The 23863-nt window shown below is 37.1% G+C and overlaps 1 protein-coding gene across 6 annotated transcripts in view; it reads left to right on the forward strand.

Moving 5' to 3' along the window:
- Positions 1–23863, forward strand: part of plch1 (phospholipase C, eta 1) — a 362819-nt gene that overhangs the window by 210108 nt on the left and 128848 nt on the right. For all 6 annotated transcript variants that reach the window (XM_039757367.1, XM_039757373.1, XM_039757329.1 and 3 more), the window contains 2 exons: positions 14746–14892; positions 22016–22259. In XM_039757367.1, coding sequence (XP_039613301.1) covers positions 14746–14892; positions 22016–22259 — 391 coding nt within the window. The remainder of the gene's footprint in view (positions 1–14745; positions 14893–22015; positions 22260–23863) is intronic.

Here is a 23863-nt window from a genome sequence, read left to right on the forward strand (position 1 = left end):
ACTGTGATTGTTGGGGTAATTGTGCACTAAATGGACTGGGTCTGAGTGACCGTATTATTGTAAATAGTTTGTAAATAAACGTGGTGATTAAGAACATGTCCGCCTGACTGTGTCCAAGTCGGCTCCACAACATATAGATATATATAGAGAGAACTACTTAATGGATTTAGATTGTTTTTTTTTCTATAATTTGTTTGAACATTCTGGTTGATTTTGCGACTTCTCTCATCACGCTATGTATCATAGTTCGCTTGCGGTACTGATTTGTTTGTGTGACTCCGACAGGGAGATGCAGCAGGCTGAGGGGAGGGGGAAGCATGACGTCAGGAGTGGGGTGCCAGGTGGGGCCCTCCTCACTGACTTGCCAGCCTCCGTTCAAATTCACGTTTTGGAGCGTACCTTGCCTCCACCTATCAGGCGATGCCTGCTTGTTTATGTATTTTTAAAGTTTGTCCTTTTTCACTACTACGCGAGCAGAGCCATGGAGGACAGGTAGTACACCATGTTATTTGTTTAAGTCAGCAAGGAGCTGGAAGGCCAAATGGAGGAATATTGTAACATTTAAAAGCTTAATCCAGTTCAGGGTTGGGAGAATGGAGGTACCAGTGCAGGAAGGCAGGAACCAGTCCATTCACACACTGGGTCACAAAGTTTGGAATCGGCAATCAACCCGACCAATGCAGACTTGAGGAGAACCTACAAACTCCACACAAATGCCGGCCAGACATTAGATGTGAATCGATAAGGCTGCTCATGGATTTGGAGCTGCAGTATATTGTGTTTGCTAAGAATACACATACTGTATATAGTCTACTGTAGCATGAAACCTTTGGCAGTTTTCATTATATTAAACTTATCTTTACAAGACATTTAGTATAAAGAACAGCAAATAAGCATGCAGAATTCACTATCTAAACAGATATTTCTTTCGGTTTTTAACTTTAGTAAGCAAAGGAAAATTTTATTTGCTGAAAAATAAAGCTGTGAAACTCATGCCCAGTCTATGTTAACTCTCCATCAATCTGGTAAGCGGCTTTGATTAATGAAGACCAGGTCTACCACATTTCATAGTAGTACTTTTTCTCAAATTGTGGAATTTAAAGTGATTAGGGCACACGGCACACTGATTTATTCAGTGCTCATCATTTCATTTCAATGCTTTGAATTACTGATATTACCATCCACGGTTGGTTTCTGCCTTAGGCTTACACTTAATTCTGACTCCCTATGATCATGTTCTGGATTAAAGCATCAGGGAATGAAAGGAACCTCATAAAAGTGTAAGTTGATAGGGTCATTATTGTCACATGTACAGAGTAGAGTGAAATACTTACTTGTACAAGAGTGATACAGTTAAAGTAAATATTCTCCATGAAAGATGTAACCATTCAAACAAAATATTTTAATAATAGCAAAGACTATGCAAGAGCAAGGAATGAAAAAACAATCTTTTATGTTTCTCCCTAAGACAGATGTTCCATAAAAGGACATCTGTTCTGTTGTGGGTCTTGCCTGAAGGTTTTGGGTTTTTTTTATATATATCTTTAGCATTTTCTTTGTGCCATTTTAAATTTGATGTGTTTTAAGTGTGAATTTTGTTAACTGCTCTATTGTTCATTTTCTTCAGCTTGTTCTTCTGTTAACATTTGTTGACCTCTAGTTATATTTTTGTTCCCATGTGCCTAATGCTATGTCCACAATACATTTTAGATTAAAAAAAGGGTCATTAGTCTCTGTTTTCATCCACACTGCCCCAGAGATTTTAGCTCACAAAAACAGCGACCGTTGAAAATGCTGTCCAGAGCTGTACACTTAATGAAGAACCTCAGAACTGCAATGTGGATGGGTGAAAATGTACACTTTTAAAAACGCAGACTTTAATTGTGCTCTGATTTGTTTTGTGTTTTATGTAACACTTCCCTGATTGGATCCTGCTCTTCATAATGTCTCATTCTGTGACTGGTCACCCTTCATGGAAGAAAACCATAAATCCAAGACAGTGGACATAGAAGAGTTACTTTACATGGCACTTGCTGTGGTGCACACCTGTAGGCATCTAAGTTGTGTTTTCTACAATCTAGGTGCTGCATACATGATAATAATTTAGTGGTCACTACAGATTTGTGATAAATCCCATGGCTGGCAGTATTATCTTTCTATTAAGGATTTTGTTTGGCAAACCACAGTCATGCCCAGTGTACACAAACGTCCACGTCATATGCATTGTTTGTTGTTTTAGTGCGAATTGGGATTCTTTAGTAAACAGTGTAAAAACTGTTGTGTGGACAGAAATAATTTTCATTTAAAAATGTTCTTTTTAAATGAAAACATAATAGTGTAGATGGAGCCTTAGCTTATTTCTGCTTGAGCACCTGGGGACTATTTAAAGAAAGCTTAGCCTCAAGCCTTACGGAGTGCCATTGTTTCTTTGAAGCTGTGTACTAACGTTTCTATCGTTTGTTCCCACGTTTTTTTCTTTAAGAAATTAAGCTTGAATTTTTGGTGCTTTGAATTTTGATTAGGCTTTTGATTATTGAATTTGTTAATTATGTTTGATACTGATATTCTCTTTAAATTTTCTGCTTTTAATGTTGGTGTTTATTTTTTGAATGTTTGAATTTTGTTTCTTCATACCAGTCCCAAGCCCAGATAAATGGGGAGGGTTACATTAGGAAGGGCATCCGGTGTAAAAGTTTACCAGCTCAATATGCGGACAACGATACAAATTTCCATACCGGATTGGTCGAGGCCCAAGATATGGAAGAAGATGATCCGCTGTGGCAACCCCTAACAGGAGCAGCTGAAAGAAGAAGAAGAATTTTTTGAATGTTTGAATTTTAGTATATGATTAGCTATTTGTTATTGTCTTTTCCTTTTTTCTTTTCTTGTCTTTTTTTAAATTTTGCATTTCTTTGTACATTTAATTTAGCAATTTGTGATCTTTGGTTATTTTTTAAATTAGTTAAATTTCATAGTCACTTTGACAAGGATTTTTCATCTTTATGATTTTTTTTTTAGTTGGCAAATCATCGGTTTGCATTTTGATACATTTGGGAAGGTTTTGTTAAGTTGCTTAGGGAACCCTTTTAAAAGCAAGTCTAAAGATTTCCAATCATTTCGAAGTCAGAACATGTACTGGACTGCTTGAAAACGTTTACTTTTATTTTGAAATCTGCTGCACTGTAGCTGTGTGCTTGCATGTTTGTCATTGACAAAAGTTAAATATTTTCTCACTTGTAGAATATTACTAATTATGCTTTGCTTTAATCATATGGCTGTCTGTCTGCAAATATCTTTGGAACTGATGGCAAAAAGTAGGCTCATGAGATTGTTCAGTTTCCTGTGGGTGCTAGTATTTGTGATGGGAATGAAACAAAATGGTCAGATCAGATTTCATCTTAAATAAAGTGAGGAGTGTACACAAGTCATTGCCACCTTGGGAAATGTATACATTTTTCTTCTTCTAGAAAAGTGATAGCAAGTATTTTGTTGAAATAGCCAAACTAGAGCTGTGATGGAACATCTACAGTATACTAAATAGCTAGACTTTGTCAGGCAACCATTTTTGCTGCTAAGGTATAGTTTACTGAACAATGCTTCACCCACAATGTCATTAAGAAGAAATCCTATTAAGAAAATTATTTAAGCAAGCCTGTGTTCCATTATGCTTACAGTGGTTTTGTCATTATACTTATTTCAACCACCATGATTTAGTTTGAGGTTTTATTTATTTTCCACTTTGTGTGTGTAAAAGCTTTTTTTCATTTTAATAACTATATTGCAGCTCAATTTCAGTTGTCTGTCTAATTTAACAAACATAATTGGTTTACACTATCCACATGTTCAGCTTAATTGAATTGTTCAATTCCAGGCAATTCCAGATTCTCAATGGATATCATTTGGATATCACTTTTTCTAAATAAAAGACTAACCCATTTAAATGAATGGAAGAAATGAACTTGTGCAGACATTGAACATATGAAAATAATTTGGCATAACAGAAGGCAATACCAAGAACCAGTACAGAACAGTTTAAGAAACATGAGCAAAATGACAGGATAGAATAAATAATGTGCCTCTCTTGGCCTGATGAACAATAAGTCTCCATCTCCCTGGCTTACTTTTGTAATTTAACTGCTCTACTGTTCACTTTTTCCACTCATTTAAATGTCTTCCTCTCACGTTAAAGCTCTTTTCTCCAGTAATTGACTCCAAGCTGCCTTTCCTGATGTCCAGAAGCGCCATTTGAACCCTTTCTAGAAAATTCTTTCAAGGGAGGCTCCTGGATTTCTGCAGTCAGAAGAATCCACAGAAAGTCCTAGGTCCAATTGGTAGAGTTTCCCCTAGTTTTCCCAAAAACCCCTGTAAGTACGAGTCCCACTTAAAGGGCCAAGTCAACCCCTGGTTATCTGTTTATGACTGGTGGTGGCCACTGATAAAGTAACGGACCTCTCTGCTACCACCTCCACTTGGAGATTTCATGAAGGTTTCAACAGCATTGTTTTCCCCAGGGAGTGTGTAAGCCTTGGATAATCACTAGCTTGGAGTGTAGTGTTACCAATCAGTGGTCCCATAAGTCCACTAGGGCATCTTGCTCCCTGACTCCTCTCTTGCATTCCTTATATTCAAGCTTATCAGCCTGTCTTCTCTTTTGTGTGTGTGTTGGTATGTATATAAATATATACTGATCAGCCACAGCATTCAAACCACCTGTCTAATATTGTGTATGTCCCTCTCATGCCATGCCTGTCAGGGCATGAACTGTATAAGACCTCTGAAGGTGTCTTGGTGTATCTGCTGCCAAGCTGTTAGCAGCAAATCCTTTAATTCCTGTATAATGGGTCCCCATGAACCAGACTTGTTTTTCCAGCACATCCCACAGATGATCGCTTGGACTGAGATCTGGGGAATTTGGAGGCCAAGTCAACAAGTTGAACTCTTTGTCATGTTCCTAAAACCATTCTCAAACAATTTTTGGAATGTGGCAAGGCTTAATATCCTGCTGAAAGAGGCCACTGCCATCAGGGAATACTGTTGCCATGAGGTAGGTCAAAGTAGGTAGGTTGTTGTGTCAAAGTAATATCTAAATGAATGCCAGGGCCCAAGACTTCCTAGTAGAACACTGCCTTGAGCATTACATTGCCTCCTCCAGCTTGCCTTCTTCCCATAGTGCATCCTGCTGCCATCTGTTTCCCAGGTAAATGATGCACATGCATCTGGTCGTCCACATAATCTAAAAGAAAATGTGATTCATCAGACCAGGCCACTTTCTTCCATTGCTCTATGGTTCAGTTTTGATGCTTACATGCCCATTGTAGGCTTTTTTGGCAGTGGACATAGGTCATCATGGGCACTCTGACTGATCAGTGGCTATGCTGCGATGCACTGTGTATTCTGACCTTTCTCCCATGACCAGCATTACGTTTTTCAGCAGTTTGTGCTACAGTAGTGCTTCTGTTGGATCGGACCAATGGGCCTGCCTTCGCTTCTTCACAAAGTCTTGCTATTTCGTAAATTCTAAGACTGAGCCTTAATTATTTGGCCCTCATCAATGTCACTCAGATCTTTACATCTGCTCGTACTTTCTGCATTCAATAAATCATCTACAAGTACCTAATGTCAATATGTTGTCTAATAATTCCCTGACCTTGACACATGCTGCTGTTCCAAGATTATCAACATCACTTACTCCATATGGAAAGTGGTCATAATGTTTTGCCTGATAATTGTATAAGCTGTACCTGTGTGTGGGTGTGTGCATGTGTAGGTATGTATGCATATCTTTGGCAGGTCATTAACAAGTGGTGATTCTCTTGTAACAGGAGAATGGAAGGGGAAATGGGTGGAACAGTTCAAAGCCACTCCCAGCAGCAAAAAAAGTGGATAAGTTTCCATATACCCCTTATGAGTCTTACCTTTTTTATGATTTGGTTAGTAAAATAATTTATATCATAAATGAATTCAAGTTCTTTATAGCAAATCAGTGAAATACATATACTAACTGCAGAATAACAGCCTGTTTATCTCTTGCCAGGACAATAGTCTCCAATTTCACATCTTGGTTGAAGTCAGTACAGGGAAAAGGATCATTTGTCTAAATCTGATTTAATAAACAAAGAGCAGTAGTTGGCAGAGCTAACTCAACTATAATAGAAAGCAGAGACACTCCTCTTATAGCTCAATAATAATGTCAAGGGTCTTGAACACCCCTTAGACTCATCAAGCATGTGGTAATTGACAGCTAACTTTGAATTAAATGAGATGAAAATATGAGACAATACAATAGATGTTGTAATAAACTCAATTAAGATGGTTTCATTAACTACAGCAAAGATGTATTTGCCTTTGAAGCTTACCTGCCTTGATAGATTCATTTACTGTATGTCCTTACTTGGAACATTATGAGGCTGAGCTTCTAAGATGAAAGAAAAATAGCAGCTAAGCCATGATTTATGGTGGAATTTCCTACTCCAAATGAGTGTAGAGGTGTGGCTGCTAGGAAGTAAGGAAGACAAGCACCATACCTTTGCATCTCCAGAGTGATGGGTTGGTGGAGTGGTTTATACTCACACTCATCCCTTAAATGACCACCTAAATTTCATAACCATTTCATAATCCTGTGAGCTTCCTGAACAGGCTTTGAGCAATTAATGGAAATTATTCTTACTTGTGTGCTTTTTGCCTAGAAAGATCAATACACCTGTGAATCAGGCCATTTGAGTGCCCCCAGCCTCTACAGAGATGGTCTTTTTTGCGATCTCCTTTACCCATTTGCTTTGGTTCGTTTCTTTGCATCAGACTACAGCATCTGATCAGGGATGAAGCAGAAGATGAGATCATAATACATCCTTCCGGGGCACAGTAGTCCATACTAGCAATGTGGTTTGAGTATGCAACTCAAAGAGGAAAACGAAAATCTTAATTTCTTCTCTTAAAAAAAAACGCGTTAGGTGACATGAGACACTGTGGGGGCCAGGTTGCTTGGCCCATCTCCTAAACTAACATAACAACAATATTGTGGTATTCAGTCTAGACTGGATGGATCCATATCTGTCACATAATGGTCAAGAAAGTTCAGGGAAGCCTCTCAGGGAGACAGAGTGTAGCTCACAGATAATTGAGCCACTCTTCCATCACTTGGATTGGACCTGGTGATCTCCTAAGAAGTTGGGAGAATAAAGCTGTAGTTTAGCTAGCTGGTCATCTTTCCTGAAACACAGACAGAGATCCCACCAACAATGTCAAAATGTATCTTAATATTTGTCTACGTCCTTTTGTGTTTTCTCCATTCTCACCTTCCTTTTAGTGCATGTAACCATTATTAATAAAAGATACACTTGATGTCCCAGAGTCAGTATTTGGTTCAAGGATACTGTCAACACCTGATGACTACACAGGTGAACCAGCCACTGAAACAGTTGAAACTAAAATATAATTAAATGCTTACGAAATGTAAGTATATTGCTGTATTAATGTTTATTTAAAAAAAACCTTAAAGATTATAAATTCCAAAGCTTTAAACAGCCAGTCACATTTTCTTTTTATTACAATCAAAATAAACTAAGCCACTTTAATTGTGGTTTACTCCTTCCTTACTCAAATGATTAACAACTGAAGGTACATTATATTGCCTGCCTACATTTCTTTTTCAGTCCCCTAATAATTGTTTTCAGTAGATTGAGTAAAGCTTCTTCTGAGAGTTTTAAGAGAAAGGGAAACACCTCGAAGCAATAAGTGAGACAGAGACATTGATTCAGCAAGTTAAGAGCTTCACATCAAGATGGGATTCACATGTTTGCAATGACTCAGAAACTGATGCTATAATTTCTTTTTGTAAATTGCATCCTGGGATTTTGTGTAATTGTTCAGATTTAAGGTTATTGTGGATTCTTATTACTTTTTTTAAGAAACATTTTGATTTGTGTTTGAAATATACAGTGGTGTGAAAAACTATTTGCCCCCTTCCTGATTTCTTATTCTTTTGCATGTTTGTCACACAAAATGTTTCTGATCATCAAACACATTTAACCATTAGTCAAATATAACACAAGTAAACACAAAATGCAGTTTTTAAATGATGGTTTTATTATTTAGGAAAAAAAATCCAAACCTACATGGCCCTGTGTGAAAAAGTAATTGCCCCCTGAACCGAATAACTGGTTGGGCCACTCTTAGCAGCAATAACTGCAATCAAGCGTTTGCGATAACTTGCAATGAGTCTTTTACAGCGCTCTGGAGGAATTTTGGCCCACTCATCTTTGCAGAATTGTTGTAATTCAGCTTTATTTGAGGGTTTTCTAGCATGAACCGCCTTTTTAAGGCCATGCCATAGCATCTCAATTGGATTCAGGTCAGGACTTTGACTAGGCCACTCCAAAGTCTTCATTTTGTTTTTCTTCAGCCATTCAGAGGTGGATTTGCTGGTGTGTTTTGGGTCATTGTCCTGTTGCAGCACCCAAGATCGCTTCAGCTTGAGTTGACGAACAGATGGCCGGACATTCTCCTTCAGGATTTTTGGTTGACAGTAGAATTCATGGTTCCATCTATCACAGCAAGCCTTCCAGGTCCTGAAGCAGCAAAACAACCCCAGACCATAACACTACCACCACCATATTTTACTGTTGGTATGATGTTCTTTTTCTGAAATGCTGTGTTCCTTTTATGCCAGATGTAACGGGACATTTGCCTTCCAAAAAGTTCAACTTTTGTCTCATCAGTCCACAAGGTATTTTCCCAAAAGTCTTGGCAATCATTGAGATGTTTCTTAGCAAACTTCAGACGAGCCCTAATGTTCTTTTTGCTTAACAGTGGTTTGCATCTTGAAATCTGCCATGCAGGCCGTTTTGCCCAGTCTCTTTCTTATGGTGGAGTCGTGAACACTGACCTTAATTGAGGCAAGTGAGGCCTGCAGTTCTTTAGACGTTGTCCTGGGGTCTTTTGTGACCTCTCGGATGAGTCGTCTCTGCACTCTTGGGGTAATTTTGGTCGGCCGGCCACTCCTGGGAAGGTTCACCACTGTTCCATGTTTTTGCCATTTGTGGATAATGGCTCTCACTGTGGTTCGCTGGAGTCCCAAAGCTTTAGAAATGGCTTTATAACCTTTACCAGACTGATAGATCTCAATTACTTCTGTTCTCATTTGTTCCTGAATTTCTTTGGATCTTGGCATGATGTCTAGCTTTTGAGGTGCTTTTGGTCTACTTCTCTGTGCCAGGCAGCTCCTATTTAAGTGATTTCTTGATTGAAACAGGTGTGGCAGTAATCAGGCCTGGGGGTGGCTACAGAAATTGAACTCAGGTGTGATACACCACAGTTAGGTTATTTTTAACAAGGGGGCAATTACTTTTTCACACAGGGCCATGTAGGTTTAGATTTTTTCTCCCTAAATAATAAAACCATCATTTAAAAACTGCATTTTGTGTTTACTTGTGTTATATTTGACTAATGGTTAAATGTGTTTGATGATCAGAAACGTTTTGTGTGACAAACATGCAAAAGAATAAGAAATCAGGAAGGGGGCAAATAGTTTTTCACACCACTGTATACATTATTGCAAGTAAAATAATTACGTTGAGGGAAAATGAATAGTAACATTTTTAATAGATAATTGCTGCGTTTACTAAACATTATGGAAGCATTACAACATACATTTTTGAATAAATATTTTTATTTCACACTTGACTTAGTTAAAAGACTTCTGATAGAGAATAATGCACATTCATTACTGTTCAACTGAGTTTGCTAATCAGATTTTTTTTTTCATTGATAATAGATGTGTATGTATATTCAATCATATTTGACATGAATGGTAAATAGAATTACATGTTCAAGTTGAGGTCCTGAACTTGTCAAAAAAATAAAAGTCTGTCATCTTAACGAATGGAGCATATTGACAGTTGTCCCAGTTTTCTGCATCTCTACAAAGTCACATAAAATCATTTTATTCTTTTTGTTACTGTATATATAAATAAACATCTGTGTGACTGTACAAGAGTAGATGTTAAGCACATTTCTCTTTCAAGATCACTGTCAGGAATATGTCTTTGTCACAGATGTAGAGGATATTAATTATTGCCTATTTCTTGAAATCTCACTCGTACGTGCATTTTTTGTGTGATCTTAAGTATTCATTCCTAGATCCTCCATACAGACATTACAAGAAATGAAATAAGCTCTGCATTTAAATTGTCTCATGAGAAATTCTTCACCAGCATTCATTATACTTGAGGAAAGCAGTGAAGATGTATGCTGCTGGCATCAGAAAATGTTCTTGTTTTCCAATTTCAGTGTCATTTATTTTTGACAAATGAAACATCAGAAATGGCTTGTGTTGAATTAGTCACAGCAAGATGTCAGGCATGGACCCTTAAAGCATCTAAAACAACCAGTGCTAAAATTGAAGAAAGGAGCACTCGGTCTGGGTGATGATGTTCAGTACGGTCAGCTAAGTACACGCAGGTCTTAACAATCCTGATGTAACAGCAACAGAAGATGCCCAAGCAACACCTGGCACACCCAGTACTACCTGAGATACACTCTTTACAAAAGCAGTTTACTATTTTTATCTTTGATTATAACAAGATACAATATTCTGTCAGAAAATACTGTGAAAGGTATTTCAGAATACAGACCAGAGCATGAAATGGAAGTGGAGATCTTAATAATTAGGTTTAGAGAGGCGATTAAATGGGATCCCTTGGGCCTAAGCAAGCATATGGAGAACAAATCGAGCAAAATGAGTGCACACCTGAGAGACATAAAAAAAAATGTTAATGTTTTACATCAAAAATCTTGAGCAAATGGCAACAGAGGCCAGTGACCAAGGCTCTGCATTAGAAATAGCTCACTGATGTAAGCAGAATGAATATAATAAAAATAATAATACATTTTACAGATTGGGAACACAGAGCTCACAAGAAGAATCTATGAATTCTCTGCATTATGGAGGGAGTGGAATATAGCAAATGTTTTGCAACATTTTCCTTTGTTAATTTCCTGAAATATGAAGATGTGCTTAACTGCATTCCTGTATGCAGGGAGCTGAGTCCGCATTTCCCTGATTTTGCCATAGAAATAGTTAAGAAACATCTTACAGTCACACTGTCATGTCTACAGACTATAGTGAAATTCTTACTTCTGTGTCCAAAGAACACATATCACATCTCTACTCTCTGGCTTCATGTGAACAAGAATATATGAAAGTCTTCATGTACCTGCACACAATGTGAATTTGCTCATAACGGTGTGAAGCAGTAACTGTGTACATCAGGAATGTGTTATGGATTTATATTTCTGGATGAATTAAAATTGCCAAATGGAAAACAAGAATATTGTACCTGTTTTACACAACAGAGGCACTTAAGAAGACTGTGAAAACTAACATAGATAGATAGATCATATAGATATGGGAACTCTTTGTCAGGCAGAATAAGAAAGGAAAGGATTCCTGAACAATGATACTATTTCATTTAGCACCAAAGACTTTTTTCAATACTGTGCTAATATTAAAAGTAAAGTCTAGTTGATATCATTAACATTATTATTATTATTAAATTATTTCCCCCATAAGCAGCATTTAACAATAAAATATATATTTAAACATTAAAGTAAGCTTTACTTATTGGAATTTAACAAAAACGATGCTCAAAGTCAAGATTTTAAAAAATAAGATAGAAATTATATGTGATTACTGGAGTTGTACTAACAAGTTCGGTAAATCTTCAAAACTCTAAGAAATCTAGGATGCTGTAAAGACTCTGCAGAATGGAAAAGCTGCAGGCCTGAAAGCAATGCAGCAGAGTTATATAAAAAAAAAAAAAAGCTGCCCGTTAGATAACATTTATGTGCATAATTTATTTTCAACTAAGTTAAGGAGGAAAAACTCACCAGGGTAACTGTCAATTTCTGTTTTTTCCAACAGATATAAAATAGCCATCCTGCACACTTATTTCCTTATTTTACATTATATCCTTTTCAGTTAATTCCAGTATATATTTAACAAATCCTTTACAACATCGGTCGAATTGTAACTTTGTTAATTCAGAATGCAAAGAGACCACAGATGAAGTTAGATTTTAAGAGATCCACATTTGAGAGGGCATGGTATCATCTAACTTTCAGTTCTGTGCTGTTGGATTGACAACACACACACTAATAATAATAATTCATTGCATTTATAAAGCGCTTTTCTCAGTACTCAAAGCGCTATCCACACAGGGAGGAATCGGGAAGCGAACCCACAATCTTGCACAGTCTCCTTACTGCAAAGCAGCAGCACTACCACTGCATCACCCGTGAGGACTATGAAACTTTTGAAGGAATAAAGCAGAAATGAATTTTTACCCATATGGTTAGCCATTTAGAGGAAATCCTTCAGTAAATCCTTCCCATATACCACGGGTGTCGAACTCCGGTCTTGGAGGGCCACAGTGGCTGCAGGTTTTCATTCTAACTATCTTCTTCATTAGTGACTAGCTTTTGTTGCTAATTAACTTCTTTTGCCTCAGTTTTAATTAACTTGACTCAGACCCCTTAGTTGTTTCTTTTTCCTTAATAACAATAATGAGACAGAAAACAAGCCGCCACAAGACCAGCTCACCTGTGCCCATCACACAATATCTGAAAATAAAGAATAGTGAAGGTCTCGGTAAGGTTGATCTCTCAGGTCACCAAAACATTTAGACAGTGTTCTTAGAAAAAAACTGAAAAATCAACAGTTTTGGAAATGTCTGCTGTGGCAGAATGAGAGCAGCAACAAGCCATGGAATTAAATAATGGGTTTAATTAACAGCAAGATTCAGCTTCTCAGCAATAGAATGGTTGGAGTTTGAAATCTCAGTGTAGCTGGTCATCTGTTGGCTCGTTTCACATTTCATTTCTGTTTGGTTTTCATTTAATGGAGAAAGGAGTAAATTCGGAGGACTGAATCCTTACAAACAGGACTATTACATTGAGGGGAAAAGAAGTTAATTAGCAGTGAAAACTGATCAGTGATTAGGAACAGGGTTAGGATGAAAACCTGCAGCTACTGCAGCCCTCCAGGCCCAGAGTTTGACACCCCTGCCATATACGTTTCTCTACCCAGCAGTTACCTTTAGTTACAACTAACCAAGTAGAAATACAGTTAAATGCTCAGATGCTACAGTGCATTGCATCCTCATTATTCATATATTTATACCATATCTGAGTACACAATATTTAATACATGGAATACGTTTGATATTTGGATCTTCAGAGTTTCGTTGACTGACAATATGTTTGCAATTTTGGAGAAGCTTTGCCTCCAATATACCCTTTCATCAAAGCATTTTTAATTACATGCGCAATAGAACTTTGATCAAAGAAACCTGGTCAATATTCATAATTTTTTCTCAATATCTACTGTAAAAATGATGTTTTCAACGCAGTATACTTTTAGATAATCAAAAACAGTGTTATGAACAAGACCTTTCCAGTGGATTTTCAGAAAATAAATGGAAACCACACATATCTGAGCAAGATTTGGTCTAACATATTTCAGTGTACATTGCATTATTCTCTGCTGATTCTCCCCATCCAGAATATATGAAGACCTTAATTGAGATCAATGGTGCTCTGTGGCTTTTTTTGGGAATATCCCCTGGAGAGACCTTACTGGAATGAAATCTTTGCTTAGTTTTCAGAAAGTCAGTAGTTCTTAATAAAACCAAGTCTGCTAACAACTCTATTTTGGATAACACTTGGTGGAACATAAAAAAATCTATTGTGATAACTTGCACTACACTACTAGTGCACCACCTAATGTAGATTAACTGGATGAATCCTAACCCACTAACCATAATCTAATGTTACTCTTTTTTTATTTAAACGTTAAAAAAAAAAAAAAGAATTCCATTTATGAGGAAGAGTTCTTGTAGGCAGTGGTTAATGGTGTTCTTGATTAACTGAGCTTGCAGAACCATTGCTAACCTGTAAGTGATTACTTCATGTTAAATCGTTTTCTTTCCACTCTCTCTGGGTGAATGGGCAAGAGGATTATCTAGTCTGACTGGAATAAGACATAGTACTCTATATCTAATTAACTTGAAATTTTGTTCATTGTAATGAAATCCTCTATTTATGTCATGATATATAATGTAGTTTCAGGATAGGCCAGATCAATGTTGCAGCATTTTTATTTTACAATGTACGTGTTACATTTTCTCCTCTGCTATTGGCATGCACAGATTGTGTATCTACGCCTAAATTATTGTCAAAAAAAAGAGCTAGGTATTCTGGAAGGCAAATAACATGCTGGAATCAGAAACAAGACTCTAAAAAGCCTAGTTTTTAGGAGGAAGAAGAAACAATCAAACTGTGAAAAATCTGAAGCCACGCTAATGAAAATTGAGTACTAACCAAAATTAACATGAGGTCATGTAACAAAGTTTTGATTATCTCAGTGACTAGCATAGGAAGAATACAGTTCTGTCTTCTTAAGTAGTTGATTAGTGATAATGGCACACATTGAACCTATGACTCATATGAATGCATTTGGCCTAACAACAATAAAATAATAATAAGGAAAACTAATTCAGAATGATGGTGGAAAGGTATCGCCATCATAATATGAAATAAAAGTAAAACCTAAGTAATAATAAATAATCGTGTGGAATATGCACAAATGATATGGTCTAGAGCAGCTATTTGCTGTTATTCTACTCTGAAGAATTTGTATAGTCTCTTAACCTTTATGTTTTTTTGGTTTTTTTTTGCTTTTGTCCACAGTTGAAAGATGTATGAGTGTTATGCAGTCTGGAACCCAAATGGTCAAACTGAAGAATGGATCTAAGGGTTTGGTCCGCCTGTTTTATTTGGATGAACATCGAACTTGCATCCGATGGAGGCCATCTAGAAAAAGCGAGAAAGCCAAAAGTAAGTGTTAAATCTCCCATTTCTTCCCCCACCATTCACCCACGTACAGACTCTAGTCCCGAGACTCAATTTCTCGTTTACATTAGTTCAATGTACATTATACCAGTGTATAAAGAAAGCAGCTGCTGCTTTTGCCTGCCAATGAGATGTGACTGTGTATTTGTTATGAAACATCTGCTGACATTAATTGGCTTAGACCAACTTTGACAGCCCTCACATAATCTGTTCTCAAGGATAAAAATGCCAAAGGATGTATTTTGCTTGGCAGCCTATGTGTTTCTTTGTGCTGATCTTTGTCAAATGATCATCATTAGCAATGTAAATCATTTGGATTGTTAATATACAGTATATACACTGATGCTTAGTAGTTTGCCTTGTATCCTGTCATTATTGTACACTTGAAGGGATGAATTAAGGCAGCTCTGACCTGCTTTGTACATCTCTGGGCCTTACTGGTATCAGTAATTAAACCATAACCTTGAGATCTGTTTAACTAAAATTAAGTTTCATAATCTAAAAGAATTTTGTGGAAAATCCACCATGTAATAAATTTAAAAAAAAGATTTAATTTAATGTTTCCAGGGAAGCATATGTGTGAGCTTGCAATAGAGTAGATTGTAAAATAGAGCAAATAAAACTCGAGTAGAAGAATATTGTAATGTGGCTTAGAAATATGAAATGAACATGTGAAAAAATCTACTTTTCTCTTTTTAAAATTGATCCATATTGCAGATAACATATTGCAGGCATGCATATAAATTTATTTGACTGTGAGTGTGCTTTTATGTATTGTTTCTGGGCAAACTCCTTATCATTTAGGTAAGATAATACAATTAATGTGTTTTTTTTCTGCATTTTTGTGTTTCAAAATTATATTCACATTTGCTCATTATTTTAAATTTTCATCATGAAGGATAAGAGAAAAATCTATATATATAAAAGTCAATGTGTGTATGTATGTATGTTCCAGCATCACGTCCAAACGGCTGGAGCAATTTTCATGAAGCTTGGTACATGTTCCTCATTGCTCAATTAAAAATACTGTAGGATGAAATCAGCCATAACCCACCCCCTTCTGGGTAGGGTGGGGGGTGATCTTGCCATCTTGTAAAGCATGTTATCATCCAGTTGACACTCGGAACAACCACCAGAGGGCGAACTCGAGGTGACTGCCAGCATTCTTTATGTTTGAGTGCCACCGCCCCCCTGTTGCTTTTGAAATTAAACAGAGTTCTACGCGTGGAAGTGTGTGTGTGTCTGTTCGGCCCAGAAGTGAGATGTAGAGTCGGGGTGAGGGCTCCAGCTCCGAGGATACGCAAGCAAGGCCAGTACACCGGTAAAAGGAAACCTCCTAAGAAAGACAGTCACTTAGCTGCTAATGCACAAACAATGCAAGCACTTCGGCAACTTGAATCCTTCTAGCACAGAGATGCCCAGAGTAGTTCTGACGATTTAAATACTTTCTAGGATCCCGTTCTTTTAACAGTTCGGGCTTACACAGTTAGTATATACCAGGCAACTGCCAGCATTCTTTGTTTTTGAGCAGCACCGCACCCCTGTTGCTTTTCAAATTAAATAGAGTTGGCCAATTTCAAGTGCCAACTAGATGATAACATACATACACAACACAAGGACATTAGTGAGTCTTTGTTTCTTAATTTATTTTTATTTTTAACATTGTGTTTTTTTAATTATGTTTTTCTCAAACAATTAAAAAAAAAAAAAACATGAGGGTGAACTGGAGGTGACTGCCAGCACTCTTTATGTTTGAGAACCACCGCACCCCTGTTGCTTTTCAAATTAAATACAGTTGGCTGGTTCTCATTGTCAACTGGATAATAACATACATACAACACTGCAAGACAAGCACATTAGTGACTCTTTATCCATCCATCCATTTTCCAACCCGCTATATCCTAACTGAAGGGTCATGGGAGTCTGCTGGAGCCAATCCCAGCCAACACAAGATGCAAGACAGGAAACAAACCCCGGGAAGGGCGCCAGCCCACCACAGAAAACCCACACAGATACAGAATGAACATGCAACCTTCACACAGGGAACCAAACCCAGGTTTATTGTTTGTTAATTTATTTTTAATTTTAAAGTTGTGTTTTTTTTAATTATATTTTTCTCAAACAATTAAATAAAAACTTTATTTTCCTCCTGGGCAACGCTGGGTATTTCAGCTAGTAATCTATATGTAAAAGTCAATGTATATGTGTATCTATGTACAGTATGTATATTCCAGCATCACTTCAGAAGGGCTGGAGCGCATTTCATGACACTTGGTACACATGTATCTCATTGGTCAACTGAAGATACTGTAGGGTGAAATCAACCCTAACCCACCCCCTTCTGGGTAGGGTGGAGGGTGATCTTGTGGTCTTGTATGCATGTTATCATCCAGTTGATACTCAGAATGACCACCAGCAGGCGAACTTGAGGTGACTGCCAGCATTCTTTATGTTTGAGCACCACAGTGCCCCTGTTGCTTTTGAAATTAAATAGAGTTGGCCAGTTCCAAGCATCAACTGGATGATAACATACATACAAGACTGCAAGACAAGCTCATTAGTGAGTCTTCATTGTTTGCTAATTTATTTTTATTTTTAAAGTTGTGTTTTTTTTATTATATTTTTTCAAACAATTAAAAAAAAAAACTTTATTTTCCTCCCGGGCAACAGGTATTTCACCTAGTTAAGAATAAAAAGCAAATAATGAGCTCCCCATGGTAGCATAGTAGATGGTACTGCTGCTGTAAGTGGCACGAGTCTTGATTTTAGGTCATGTCTTCTCTGTGAGGCGTGTATGGTCTACCTGCTGTTAAAATGACTGAGAACTTTGAATTGGCCTGTTGAGTTAGTCTGCTCTTTAGTTGACAATTTTCCTGTTCTGGACTTGGTTAATCTTTTTAACCACAGACTATAACTCCATGTTACTTATGGTAGAAAACATGGATTTAAATACTGAATGGTCCATACAATACTTCCATGTACATTTCAAATTAAATGATTTCCTGCGGTATCACAATCAGAATATTTTACTGTAGAATAGAACTGATTGTATTGTACAATAATATAGAATCAAGTACATTAACTTATGTAATATTTAATGTGTAAAATGAAGAGCAAATTGAATCAAGTGAATATCTTACATTTTTCATTTGAAGTTAAGCACATCAAATGAAGTAAACAAGTTTCATATGAAGTGAACAAGTTGCATAAATAGACCCATTGGCATAGGGGTAGATTAATGCCTGTGTCTACATCAGCCTTTACAAATCAAGGCATGTGTGGGGTTGTTCATTTCTTTCTCTTCATCATTCAGCATATACTCTGGTAGAAGTAACAAGCTGACAGTCTGTCAACAATCTTTACATATTTTTTTTTATATTTATTTGAGTGTGAATGTGCTTATGTGCTCATACATGTATCTCTTTGTGTGTGTACATGTAACTTTTCTTCTTTATGATCAAAATGAAGTTGAGTAATCACAAAAACAAATTTAGCAATCGTGAAAGAGGAACTGATTATAAACAACAGCCCCCCCCCACTCTGTGACAAAAACAACCAAAACTGCCCTGTAAAAAAGGTTCCATATTAAATTAAAAACTTCTTATTTCCATGCAGACCAATGAGAGAAGTCATGCAGACACAGTGAGCCCCAGAGACGAAAAGGAATAAGAAAAGGGGAATTAAGATGAATGGCATAACACAGATCTCTTGCCAGCCAGCTCCAAATGAGGTGCATAGCCATTTACCAGATAATCCACTGATATGCACCACCGAAAGCTCAAGTAGGTTTAGATTAAAGAATGAGTGCTTCCAGAAGTTCTGGAGAGTGAGTCAGGAGATTTCCAGCGAGAGGCTAAAATGAGTTTAGCAGAGATGGTACCTAGACGGAATAACATTTGCTGGATAGAAGTCAAGGTACAAGAATAGAGCTTCCAGAGAATAAATATATGAGGCAAAAGGAGAATATTAACAGAAAAAAAATATTTGACAGCTGCAAACATTTGACCAAAAATCATAAACAGTCCCAAAACATGTGGAGAAAATTGCCAGGAGCATTTAAAGGACACAGGTGACAGGTGGGATTTGCTGCAAAATGCATAGGATAACATTTCTGAGGGGTGTGGTAATGGTGATGTACAAATTTAAAGTATGTATACTGATATTTGGGGTTTTTGGAGGATGTCAAAATATTGTTAAGGATATCCTTTCATGGGATTGTGAAATGGCAGGTCCTTGGCTTAACAATCAATAAATAAATAATTGAATGGCCAGCTCGATCTCAAAAGGTGTGAATGCTCACACAACTGCAGGAGGTTGGGGAGGTAATTGGGGCGAGATGCACCTACACGTGAGGATGCAGTCTGTCTCATTTTCTTCGCCATCAGCTTTCTGTAGTGTGATTGAGGCATACTGTATAAGGGAGAGCCAGCACAAAGAAAATCAGAACAAGGTGGAAAGGAAAAAAAGTAAGAAAAAATACAGAGGTTAAAAGAAAAGAGGCAGGGGAAGCTGGTGCATATGAATGAGAGAGAGAGAGAGAGGGCAAGCAGCCGGGTGGAATTCCCTTGGAGAGCGTACAGGCGACACTCGGGCTGAAGGAGGTCACTCCGGTTGAGTGATCTGGGAGCTTGTGAGTGACGTGCTGCTCAGTTTGAGCGACTCGTTGCATAAGGCCGGAGAAAGGTAGTATGGCTGCAAGGGAATTATAAGACATCCTGCGGGGGAACTGTGGACTGCAGGAGTGCAAGCCGGGCAGCAGCGGCAGTTTGAGATTTAGTGTAGTGCCTTGCTAGGGCCACAGAAGGCTGCAGGGGTCCGAGCCTAGGAGGAGATGCAGAATGCGGGCTGAACTGCTGGTTAGTCACCTCCTCCACTGCAATGACCTACTTGGGGTTAGCTAGGGAGACATACGTTTTGAAAGAGATGCACCGGGAACTTGATTTTATAGGACAAATTCCTGCCAGTGAGATTTTAACCGCATTTTAATGGATTATTTATTTGGTTTTTAATCTCCACTTGCACCATATTTTATGGATTATTTATTTATTATTTGGACATTGATGGTTTTGTGTTATTAAAAGCAGTGACACTGCTTCACCTACCCCTTGATATGTATGTGTGTTTGTCCTCATCTGCGAGACTCATCCCTTGGGTACTTTATTGGCGGTAGTGTGTTCAAGAGACTCTCTAGAGCAACTGGGAGTGTGGAGCCAGGAGCAGAAGAAAGGCATTTAAATGTCTATTTAAATAAAGTCTGTATCTCAAAAGCTATTTGTGCACAAATTTGGCAAATCAGTATACCTGGCCCCATGGTAAAATGGAGCAGACTGCAACAATCCTGATTAAACAATTTCCTCAGCAGTTATCATTGAACATAGGTCAAACTATATTTGAAGGACGTTGGGATAAGTACTGGGCCACACTGGAGCAAAACCAATAGGCCTGTGAACCTGTAACACGAAAGACAAAATACAATTTGCTTGAAGGAGGTTATTATCGTACACAGATGTTGGTGTTGAGGGTGGATATCTCAGAAAAAGCATTGTGTTCCAAAATTCTGTTTCTGTGCTAGGTTTTAGTCCTCAACTAATCTTACAACACAAAAGTCAATTTCGACATTACATACACACACACACAAGCAGACAGACATAAGACACCATGCTAAAATCAGCTTTTCTTACCATTTCAAACACCGTAGACTCAGAATCTGAACTTAATTCAATAGCAAGTGTTTCACCCTATCACGAAATTTCTATTTATATGGAAGTAAAATTGAACTGAAATCATCACTTCAAACGTAAAGGTTTGCAGTGTTTTACCTTATGTATTAACTCTCAGATGTACTGGGCTGTTTGATAAATGTTCTATTCCTAAAGTATTACGATAGGAAATAAAGTGAAAAAGTGACAGCCAAGAAAACTTGAACTATTTGTATTCCACATTACTGTATTTCTTAAATATTTCAGTAGCCATTATAAAGTTAAATTGCTTACAAAGGCACTAATTGGTAATTTTCTTCCATCAATTTTTATATGTGCTTTTTCCCTGTTCATAGCTTTTGAGGCCGTTACTCAGTTTGATTGCTCATTTATTGCACCCTCATGTTTGTATGGGTTTCCTCTATCAAATCTTTTTTTTTTTTCCATTCTGGATGTATTTCTTAAACAATAATGGGTCATTAAAAGTCAATTATAGTTTGGCTACCTGATGGGAGGGCAATTGTGGATTTTCCTTTTTTGTCGTCTTGTTTTAATATAATATATTGGAATGTTAAAGTGGAAATGTTTCTAAAAGATTTTTATTTGCTCTCCTTTGCAAACTATTTAATAGAAAATGCATCAATTTGTGTTTGCAGAACGCATTACTTTATATAAATTTGATCTTAGTCAATCATATTCTTTTTGTGTTTACATGGATCTTTTCTGAGGATCCCAGCTTTTTCTTAGTTTGAAAGAATTGCGGGTATGTGTAAATTTGATGGTGTGCTTCCATGCGCCTCATAGGACAGATGCTCATTGAATAGGCTCCAGTTCTCCACAACTTTGAAAGAGAAATTGTAGGTTTAAAAATGGATGGAAGGTATAGTGGCACAGAGGCAGGCAGCTCTTTGGTCAGCGTTCATTTGCAGGCTGGAATGCCTTCAGGGTTTAGATATTTTCCTCTGTTTGCATGTTTTCTTCCTGATTCACAAAGTTGGTTGTAACTTACCTGGGCATAAGTGTAGGTGCCTGATAATGACTGATTTCTTTCTTAAATCATTTGCTGGTGGGGAATACTTTTAAATGCCTGCAATTCCGATATTTGAGGTTTTTGAGGTGAACAATAATATTACAAAGCAATCAATGATTTGTAATATACAGAGAGAAAAAAAGTCTTTAAAAGAAATTTCACTGAAAGTTAATTTTTTTAGGAGAAATGTAAAAGGCTTTAACATAAATCTTTTCAACAGCAGAGCATTATATGGTTGACTTGCTCCTACAAATCATCAGAGGCTGCAGGTGGCACTAATTTTTCTTCAGAAAAAAACGCATGTGGTTCAGTGTCATCATTTTCTTTCAGAAGCAACTCAGAATAACATTCCATCTTCTTCATTTTTCTTCCCTTTCAGTTATTATTGATTCCCTCTACAAGGTCACAGAAGGACAACGATCTGAAATTTTCCATCGCCATGCTGATGGTAACTTTGACCCCAGCTGCTGTTTTACTATCTACCATGGCAATCACATGGAGTCCCTTGATTTAGTGACGACCAACCCAGAGGAGGCTCGTACATGGATAACTGGCCTCAAGTACTTGATGGCTGGGATAAGTGATGAAGATTCATTGGCGAAAAGACAGAGGACACACGATCAATATCTTTTTTTCATTGATATTCATCTTCTGTTGTGTTCTTTCTTTTGTGTTTGAACTTGGTTTGATTTTCTTTTTGTTTTCAAGGTAAATTATCCCCCAGGGTACTAATAATTGTGGTAAATATGGTAATTTAATGACTACTACTTTTTCATATGGAGCACACATTTTTAAACTAACTGACATTCTTTTGTAGCATTCTCAATGGTTTGAGGACATTATGCTTATTTTGGATTTCATTTTATGGTCACTATTTTTATCTTACTAAAATGTTATTAGTATTTGATGATGAGAAGGAGACAAAAGTAGGAAGATCTGTTCTTTTAGGACAAGACAATGTGCCATTATTTAGAAAGGTGATAAGTTAAAAATATATAAACAGCCCTAAAAAGTTTGGGAGTACATACAGTACCTCCTTTTTTTTAATATAATGTAATACAAAAGCACAAAGAAATTTTTCCTGACTGTTTTCGTGAAGTGTAACTGTCAACCACTGACACACTATGAAAGGGAAAGGAATTAAATTTAGAGACACACATTCAAATCGTACATCTGTTACGGTGATTGGTGCAGAAGAAGCCATGTCGCTAGCTGTCAGACAAATTGCACTGTATTAGAGATTTTCATGAAGTGTCTTAATGTAAGAGGTATTCTAACTATGATTAATTATTATTATAACTCTTAATGATTAAAACCACATTTCTCAACATTCAACTTACTGTTCACCACTGGGAATTATCCTGGTAGACCCAATAGCTACTCCCTGAGGATAGTATTTTTGATTATTAGTTATTAAGTAAAATTAACATTTCCTGGATTCTTTACATTACCACAAACTAATAACAATATGTAAAAAGACGATCACAAATGCAAAATAATAAGGGTTTGCTAAATACTAAGACAAAAACGCAAAAGTGAATTAGAAAACTGAAGGAGGCTATCAGTAGGGATAAGGCAACAAGAGAAAGCAAAAAATTAACTATCATTACATTGTACAAGAGTAGTGCAAACATTTTGTTAATGTTGGCTACAAATTATTATGCAATTCATTTAGGACAGTCATACAATATATGTTTGTTCCTCATGTTTCAAAATAATCTCTGTCAACTTCACCAGCTTTCCAGAAACGAAAAACAAGTACATGTGCCTTACTTCTCGTAATCTGAACCAACACCCAGCCCGCAGTCCACATTTTTCTTCTTCAGTATCCTTGCAATACTCCCAATCGTTTTCCCGCAGATGACATCACTGAGAGATCCAAATAAGTGGGCATACATTTTTAACTCCTGTGGGTATTCATTATTGATTACACTTCCAGCACGAGAAATTCAAAAACTTTCCATTGCTTAAAAAGCACATTGCCACACATGCTGGTTTGAAGGCCAGCTGCGGATTATTGCACAGCCTTGTGGTAGCTATAAGAACATTTCAGACTAACCACAAAAAAGGTTGTTGCCTGTTAATTTTGATTTGCTTGTAAGTAGGGAAAGACAATATGAATGTTTGATATGCATTCATAGCATGGCGGCTTGACTAATGTGATTTATTTCTTTGTGCTCACCTTTCAATGTAATGCAATGCCTTAAAAATGAATAATGAAAACATA

Source organism: Polypterus senegalus, chromosome 1, assembly GCF_016835505.1.
Source record: "Polypterus senegalus isolate Bchr_013 chromosome 1, ASM1683550v1, whole genome shotgun sequence".
Taxonomy (NCBI): domain Eukaryota; kingdom Metazoa; phylum Chordata; class Cladistia; order Polypteriformes; family Polypteridae; genus Polypterus; species Polypterus senegalus.